Here is a 9,946-nt window from a genome sequence, read left to right on the forward strand (position 1 = left end):
AGAAAAAATATCCATTAATTAGAGATAACACTAATCAGTCAAAAGATTACAATTATTAACCCGCTTTAGGACCATATAAAAAAATACCCTGACATTTGAAATTTTATTTTTACTTAATTCATTGTAGAAATTGAGTTTTGCTAGAAAAAAAATTATAAGTCGCTGTAGGAATAGGCCTTGATTTAAAAAATGATATTATTATGTCCTTCTTGTGCTACTAGGATATTCGATCATTGAGAATGGCAACGAAGTTTAAAAAGATAATTAAGTTTGATACTAGGTTTATAGATAGCTGTATGAAGATTTTTTTAAATAAATGCCATAATTTCGTCGTGTCTTGGTTTATATATATATATATATATATATATATATATATATATATATATATATATATATATATATATATATATATATATATGTATATATGTATATATATATGTATATATGTATATATATATGTATATATGTATATATATATATATATATATATATATATATATATATATATATATATATATATATATATATATATATATATATATATTTATATATAGTGCTTTATTCAATGGCCAATCAGCTAGGTTTCAATTAAAATGGCTCTCTGTAAGCTAGACATCCATCTTCAGTTTAACCCTCCAGTTGCCACAAACCCCACATTAACCCTTGCCCTACGACACGATGGCGAACACTGTTTTAAAGCTTGTTTTATGGATCCACCCTTCAAGTACCATTTAAAATCGCCTTTTGAAGCACTAAATTTCAACTGAAAGCTCTTTACCTTAAAAAAGAAAAATCTTTAAAAAAAATTTAATTGAAAATTTATCATTGGATTGCTATTTGATGAAAATATTTAAACTTTAAAAAAGTCTTCACAAATAAAATTACATTTTAATTCAGTCTACAAAAAACTATTTTAATACAATTGATTAGAAAATGGATTTGTACCCTAGACGCCAATAGAAAACTAGAATAAAAACAAAACAACTTAAGTACACCGACCCCATGATCTATTAATCTCCAGATTAACGTAAAGTTATGGATTTGTGTTGGTAGTAAAAAAAAAAGAATACTTTGAAGATTTTGAAGTTTCATGGCTAGAAAAAAAAAATAAAGTAGTATGTTGTATATGCTAATATTTTTTTAACTAATTAAAACACGTTAATAAGTTGTTGTAGCGTAGAAAAAAAATTGAGCCCAATTAGGACATTTTTGTAAAGACTATGTACACTTGAATAAAATTGGAGGGATTTTGTGAAGAATAACAGCAGAATGCTGTTATTAAAAAATCAATTAAAATGACAGTACTAATTTTTCAAGTTTTCTTGTATTGCAATTACAATCTAATTTATTCAATATAATTTCGTGGGTTTTTTGTATAGCAATTAAAAACTACCTCATTTAAGATAATTACCACATCGATACGTTGGAGGCTACGCTAATTAAGTTCGCCCTGGCGCTAATTAAGGGCGAGCATTCCAAGGGACATGAACAAACGAGGACGCGGGCGGATTGTTCAGGGGAGAATTTCCAGCAGCAGATATGAATGGAGATCTTCAGATGAACATTGTCATGTACACACTGCGAGTGTACGTATTTGCGGGGTGTACGGTGTACACAACTTTATGCTTGACGCCGGGGGGGGGGGTCTCAACACTGCGCCCTACGTCTCACCTATAAGGGGAGGGGTAGGTCACGTTATTTCGCCCCACATTTTGAATATCAGGATTGATTGGGCGACGTAAAGCGGATTCAAACACGTGATTTTGTCGCAGATGTTAAAATACCCCGTATGTGCATTTTTTGTTTTGTTTTGGATGCTAAAATAAAAAGTCGTTTCTACACATTGCAGAGTGCCAGAGGTTAAAGGCTAAAATATTAATTGATGTTGTTCTTAAAATTAATTAATATAAGGTACTACGTTAATATAAGATATTCAACACTATAATACAGAAAAATAAATTGTGTTGTGCGTTGGAAGATGAATATCATTGAATAAAAATTTGATTCTAGTACGTGTGGGTATCACTAACATTGGAAGTTACAACTTTTTTTTTTTACTCCGCGTGAACGAAAGAAAAAATTATTTTTAAAAATCAAAATATTAGAAATAACGCACTATTTGAGAAATATCGGCGAAGAGTGATGTCCCCTTAAAAAGGATCGTTAATAAGTTGGTGTTCCGTGACGGTGCATGCAAGAATCAGATTTTAGAAATGTTAAAGAAAAAAAAACCTTAAAAAACTAAAACGGAAAGTTAAAAATAGCTGTAGTGATTTTCTTTTCTTCCACCAAGGTCATATTTGCAAGGGGTAGGGGGTTTAATCCACTTTTCCCAAGGTCAATGAAAAAAAACTTTTATTGTTTGGATCCATTAAGCGAACAATTAAACGTCACGTGATTAAAATTATCGATTTCTTGCAACAATGGCTGGATTGATTTCAAGCGGATGATCATTGGGAATAAGAGGGTATTGTTGGCCAGGAATTATTTCTTTTGGATATGTTACATTTAGCGTTAGTCTAAAATACGTCAATGCAGTATACTTGATAACCTGTAACAAGTTTTAAAGTTAAGTAGAATTTGTTATCATTTAGACTTTAGATACACAATTTTTAACCCTTAGATAAAAAAATGTCAGTGTGAAATTATGGACTCGTCTTTAAAAAGGGGGTGTTCGGTCACTGGTAGTAAACTACAGTTTAACATATCTTGTTATGTTTATGTTAACTTTATCACACACCCAAACCCTAAACTAAGTCTTACCATAGCGGTGAACCCTGATTTTCGTCCCTATCACATACTCTGATATTCCGATACTACAAACAATCTTCTACACCTATTTTTGGAAGAGTCGATGTCAGAAAATTGGTAGCACCGTTAACGAAACACGCAAATTTTATGCTTTACAGTTATATCCCTTTCAGATGTATGCCTTGAAACTATACATCTTTCTGTTATAGGAAACCAAGCTAAACACCAAGAAGCTATAGTATTTCAGCTATATGGCTTCAAGTAATATGCATTCAAGCTATCCATCTAACTACTATACGACTTTTAAACTGAACCTATACATTTTTCTGTTATATGACTTCAATGTATATGCGTTGAAACTATATATCTCCCAGCTATACGACTTCAAACTACACGCCCTGAATCTATACAGCATTCTGGTATATGACTTAAAGGTATACGCGTTGAAACTATACATCTACAAGTCATATGACTTGAGCAATAAACCTTGTAGCTATACCACCCCTCCCCCGCCCAGCAAAACCACCTCTAATACCGGTTCCAGTTTTACATTATCCGGCTGTATCCTAACCAGTTAAAACCTATCTTGCTTCTCTCCCCTGACACCTTACAGTACCCAACTGTATCCTTGAACTATGCACTAGATTTATGACTGATATGATTCAGGAATGAATTGCGATTGTCTAGCCAAGAAAATAAATTTAAAAAATTAAAATTATGAATAAGTTATATAAAAGTAATTTATAAGTAAGTTATATTAAAAAAGACAAAGGCAAAAATCAGATAAAATTAAATGGAGTGAGTTGATATTTTTCATGTAGGGACGTGTGGATTTAAGTTATAAGTCCCGTTGTGAACTTGTATATAGCTTTTGAGTAATGGGAACATGCTTTTAAAATGTATGAATGCTTTTTTTTTTTAAATAATGAGAGTTTGCATGTATGACATTAGACTAAGTAAGCTTAGCATGAATGACATTTAGTTAACGATATCTTGAATGGTGTATGGGTTTCCCCAATAGTATCACATATGACATATAATATTAGAACAGTTATAGTTATAGAATGAAAAGAATGAATATTCATGAGGTGATTATTCCGATTAAAAAAAAATGAAACTAGCATCCTAAGTTAGTAAACTAACACATGTCGATGAACGTACATAAAGATGTAAGCATAGAACGAGATCAATTGGACTAAGTAGAATCTACTATTTCCCATAAAATTCTTAAGCTAAACCGTTCAATGGATGTTTACCAACAGAAATAAAAATTTAAAAAAATTTCCATCTAAACACAAATCGTGTTTTCAAATCTTCGACTCGCTGTGTCTCGATCCGTTGACTGATCCGTTGCCAAGGGCAACGACGGTCTGACCCTGGCTGTTGTACCTGACGATGGTATCCGTGGGGCGCAGACTGTCCCGATGCGAGGCGACGGGTCCATATTGTTCCACGTAGCTCTCGGAGCGCATGCGCGTGTTGATTCCGTAGCATCTGAAGAGAAGAATTTCTTTAAAAGGGGTCCTGAACTCGCGGTTGAAGCGAGCGTATATCACCGGGTTGAGAAAGGAGTTGGCGTAGCCCAGCCACTGCAGGATCGAGGACAGCTGAGGCGGGACGCAGTTCACGCAGAAGGTCGAGACCAGGACCAGGATGAAGAACGGGAGCCAGCAGAGCGTGAAGCAGCCCATGATGATCCCCAGGGTCTTCGTCGCTTTCCTCTCCTTGGTGTTGGACAGCTTCGGGTGCCGGGGAATGAGGGAGCGGATGGTGAAGCGGCGCTTCTGAAGCTGCTCCGGGTTGGGCCTCCTCAAGGCCTCTGAAGACCCTTCGTCTTCGGTGTTGCCGTTGCCGTTCCCGTCGCGGATGTAACCGTTGGGGACGGCTAAAATGTTACTGTCCCCCGAATCATGGGAGGGTCGGCTCAACTGAAACTCCGTGCCTCTCTCGAAACTTCCGATTTTGGTTTTGGCTTCGGATTTTGCGATCTTCGAAGACACCCGCCAGATCCGGAAGTAGATGCAGATCATGACGATGAGCGGCAGGTAGAAGGCACAGAGTGTGGCATATATCTGGTAGCCAATGTCGTTGCTGATCATGCATTCGAACGGCCGGTGCGGGCTTTTCCAGCCGAACACGGGCGGGATGGAGATGACGGCGGATAAACTCCACACGATAAGAACCATAAGACCCATGCGTTTCGGCGTGCGTTTGATGGCGTACTGAAAAGGTCGGGTAATGACAAAGTACCGGTCCACGCTGATAGCGCAGAGGTTGAGGATGGACGAAGTGCATAACAGCACGTCCGTCGTGGTCCACATATCACAGACGATCGGGCCCAGTATCCAGGCCCCACCGTTAAGCTCCACCACAGCCGCTAACGGCATGACGAGCATGCCGACAAACAGATCCGCCACGGCCAGCGAGACGATGAGAAAGTTGGAGGGAGACTGGAGTCGCTTGACGATAGCCACGGAGATGCAGACCAGGGAATTGCCGATGACTGTGCTGAGGGCGATGGAGCCGAGGACGATGCCGATGAGAATTTGCTGCCATTCTTCAAACGGCACGGGCGGTCTTGTTGGACCAGTGTCCACTGTTATGTTCGACGAGTTCGTGTACACCGAGTCGTTGCTGAAGCCAGTCTGGTTGAAGTAGTCCGAGGTGTTGACGCCGCCGAAGGGGACGAAGATGTCGGTCGTGTTGCCGGCACTGTAGCTGGCGCTGTAGGTGATTTGCGGCGTCACGCCGGAAGTGGACACCACGCTGGTCATTTTCACGGTCACGTGTTTCAATTCGTCCAATGGAAACAGAGAGGTTGTAGTTTTAGTTGGGGGCGGCGACCAATCGGGTGTCCTGATGACCAGTTTCTAAGTGTGTGCTGGGGCTTGTTGCAGAAGTAGAGACCAAATGTCCAGCCGAGCCAGAGTCCAGGGTTGAAAGGTCAAGCGAATGTTGGGGACTCTGGAAATTGAGAGGCGACGTGTATGTCCCCATAGCTGAACCTTCAGGCCGTTCTATATGTGACGTTTTCTTTATCGTTTCAAAAAATCAGTTGTAACTTTGTAGATACTTCTTGACTAAGATTATACGTCTTAGTTATATTTCTTGGTTTTCTTTTTGATATAATTCAAATCGGTTCATTTAGGTAGTCAGTAAATGAAGTCAGGACACATTTGTGATGTAAGTGTCGATAAATCAGTTCGATGGATTAGCTGGATGTATCCACAAGTTGTTTTAAAACGTAACGTATCACACTCCACTAGTTCACACTCGATTCACAATCGACTTTTCCTCTCCAACACCCAAATCTTAATTGCAAGTTAAGCTCTGATTGGCTGCTACCCCAGGTACTTCCGTTCTGAAAGAATAGTTCACAGATTTACTCCGCACACATTTGGCACGCGCGGGCTGATGTACTCACGTCGAAGCTTACACCTAGTAGAAAAAAAAATAGGTAGAAGTTTCTGGGAAATTTTTTTTTAGCATCACAACTTATTCCACACGTTTGCAAATAACTACTCCTGGGCTCTACGCCAATGAGTATCTCTCATCCACCTCTAAAAATAAACTCCTTGTCTTACCACGATAACATGTGTTCACGAAAAAAAAACCTACTACATCCACGACAAGAAAAGTACACTTATTTTCTTCTCAACTTAACCAAACTTCAAAGAGAAGTAAAGATAAAAAAAAACAATACGAATTATCTCCTTTGATATAACTACACCCAGCTGCCGGCTGGGAGAATAAAAGAAAGGGAGATCAGAAATCTCGCTTGACTGAACAGAGTAGTAGATCTTTCCCTCTCGCTAGTAACCCACAGCGTATAAATAACGACGTGAAGAGTTGCGTTGTTGTGAACCAGATGTTACCCTCCTTTCTTCCAATAATCGTTGCTAGTTTACCGAGTCTTCGTCTGCGTTTCAATTGTCAATCCCCAGCTTTCTTTAGGATATTGTTTAAAAAATATATATATATAGAAATATGTATCCTCAACAAAAAAAATGTATTCTAATCCGGCCTTAGAAATGGCCAGCACGAATTGCGAATAAGTGTGAAAGTGTGATCGGGGCGAGGTATACGTCCAGAGTGAGAATTGTGTGATCTCCGATGATTAAACAACAACAAAAGTATCACACTAGAGCTGTGTCGTCTCCAAGATGAAACAAACGATCACAAGAATGATTTGTTTCAGAGTTATCTTCCCCTTTTTGTTGGGAGTAGCCTTTTCCTTTTGTTGTTCTTTTTCTTCTTTGGTTCTCGAAAGAGGATAGGTCTGAGAAAGAAAAAAGTAGGATTACCTCTCTTTAAAGCTACTTGTATCGCCAACAAGATAAAGACATGAATGCGTTGAAATCAAGCGATCAAAGACGTTCCCCAACAGATTCACATTAGAAAAATAAAAATAAATCACCAACTTCAATCATCCTTACAAGTATTGATTTATCGATCCATTGAAACCAGTGTAGGATTATTTCCCCTTGGGTTGCTACACAGTACAGTGACCGAGGTTTGGTTAGAAAATTATGTCAAAAATTTCTCCTATTCTGCAGGTCTGGGGTAAGCTTTAATCCTCACTGCTCTCCCCTTGGTTGACTTCAGTGTGTCTTTTTTATTACCGTCTTTTGTCACAGATACAGATCTATCTTGTGACTTATTCAATCACAGATACCACTATACCAATGGTTGTATCTTGATGTTATGTTGTTCTTACACCTACAACAATAATTCCGACCTGCAAGGGGTGAAGTTCGACTTTATTTTGGGTCCAAATTCTGAATAGCGTTATGCCAGTTAGGCTTTTTTTTTTCAGAAATCTCCGAATTTTAAATTCCCCAAAAATATCTGTTAATCTTTAGAAATCTGAAAAAAAGATATAAAAAATCCGGAATTAAAAAGTTAACTAATAAACTTAAACAAATATAACAGTTGAATTAAAAAAAATAAACTTTTTTATAATAAAATATCCAAGATGGTATGAACAGAAGTCCGAATGATACAAAGAATAATAATTTCACAGAAATAAACATATTCCTACAGCTATCACAGAAAAAAACATATTCCTACAGAAATCACAGACATAAACTCTCTCAAATATCAGAATGTTCTCGACTGGTCAGTCTATACCTACACACAGATCGAACCTCCGCATTTGAATACCACGACTCAATTCAACACTACGACGCTCCCCCTACCACTAAACTAAAAATAAAAGTCACGCCGGTCGCCTCCTTCGACTTCCCCACCCGATCACCGCAATCCCCCCGCCACTGCACGCCTTCAGACTGGATTGCTACTATACTTACAACTTTTGTCTACCCACACCTACACGACGTTCCCTTCAGCATTGAATCCCCCCGACCATTCTAACGATACGTATCTGATTGTGTTATTCCATTGACTTTTTTTTTCTCTCTGTTTCTAGCTCTACGCCGCCTTCTGATTATATATAAGGTTCCATAACTCTACGTCGTCTTCTGATTATACATAAGGTTCCATTTTACCGGGTTGTCTTTGCTCCTTTATTCGTGCAAGAGTTCCACACGGAATGGGGGCAGGATCCACGGGACGGTATTCAGACAGTGGAAAGACACTGAGACACCAGGGGTAAAGACATGGAATGAATTTCTTATTCTGCACGTACACCGGTTGCTATTTTTAAAATACTAGTAATGAAGGCCTACATAGTAGACACTATATATATATAAATAAATAAATAAATAAATAAATAAATAAATAAATAAATATATATATATATATATATATATATATATATATATATATATATATATATATATATAATACACATGAGTATATATATCTATACAATACACATGAGTGTATATATATATATATATATATATATATATATATATATATATATATATATATATATATATATATTCGAGAAAGAGAGAGAGAGAGGCCTATATACACAGACAAAAACACAAAACAGAGTCACATGCAAAAACTCACATTCAAAGACACGTGCATATTTAAATACACACCACACCTAGCCAGTTGGACAAAAACACTAACACACAGGGACAACCACACACAATACCCAGACAATCATACACACAGACACACAAACGTACACCACAATACCCACACACTCACACACAGAAAAACACGTACACAGAACACCCAGACATTCATACAGACACACAAACTCACTCACACACACACACACCCACACAGAAGCAAGCTGGAACAGTTAAGTGCCGGTGATGTGAGCGAATGTGACGCGCACGGCACGGAGAATCTTGTTCCCCCTAGAAGACATAGAACCGGCATTCCGGCACATTTCACGGCTCTTTCCTAGGCCAAAGGGGAAATATAGAAAGGTGTATCTCAACTACAGAGTGAGAGAGTGCGAAAGTGGGAAAGAAAGAATGATGAGAGAGAGAGAGAGAGAGAGAGAGAGAGAGAGAGAGAGAGAGAGAGAGAGAGATCAGGGGAGAGCAAGCGAATCGACGGTCATGGAAGGGAAATAAACATCAATCCAAGGGAGGTAAATAGAAGCCAATGGCAGTGCTAAAAATAGATGCCGCTTACTTTCGCTGCTGGCTGACAATTGGAGGATCACGTGGTACCCATAACTGTCATAATACGCGTTGTTATACAATTGAACATAAATTAACTGCGTTAAGCATACGGTAATGAACAATTTAGTTTTTTGTCATAAAGTGAGTAGCATCAATTAACTCTCTCTCTCTGTATATATATATATATATATATATATATATATATATATATATATATATATATATATATATATATATATATATATATATATATATATATATATATATATCCATATATATACACATATATACATATATACATATATATAAATACATATATATATATACACATATATTTATATATGTAACATACAAACATATTTAAATACATAAATATGTAGGTAAGCGTATTCATCCATAAGTACATATACACAAGCATTGGTATTTAAGTATATATACATAAATAAATAAATATTTATATATATATGTATGTATATATATATATATATATATATATATATATATATATATATATATATATATATATATATATATATATATATATATATATATATATATATATATATATGCGCCTATATACATACTTAACTCAGAACTTAGAATAGCGTGGCCGAAAGATTTACTTGGATAATGTAGGCAATCAG

The 9,946-nt window shown here is 36.9% G+C and overlaps 1 protein-coding gene across 1 annotated transcript; it reads right to left on the minus strand.

The window, feature by feature from the left end:
• Positions 1–561: 561 nt before the first annotated feature.
• LOC131934552 (5-hydroxytryptamine receptor 1-like) lies at positions 562–5,891 on the minus strand. The gene has a single exon (XM_059290601.1). It carries the CDS (start codon positions 5,523–5,525, stop codon positions 4,059–4,061), a length of 1,467 nt encoding a protein of 488 aa, XP_059146584.1. The 5' UTR covers positions 5,526–5,891; the 3' UTR covers positions 562–4,058.
• Between the last annotated feature and the right edge of the window lie 4,055 nt (positions 5,892–9,946).

Source organism: Physella acuta, unplaced genomic scaffold, assembly GCF_028476545.2.
Source record: "Physella acuta isolate Inbredline_101_S28 unplaced genomic scaffold, ASM2847654v3 ptg000111l, whole genome shotgun sequence".
NCBI classification, from domain to species: Eukaryota; Metazoa; Mollusca; class Gastropoda; family Physidae; genus Physella; species Physella acuta.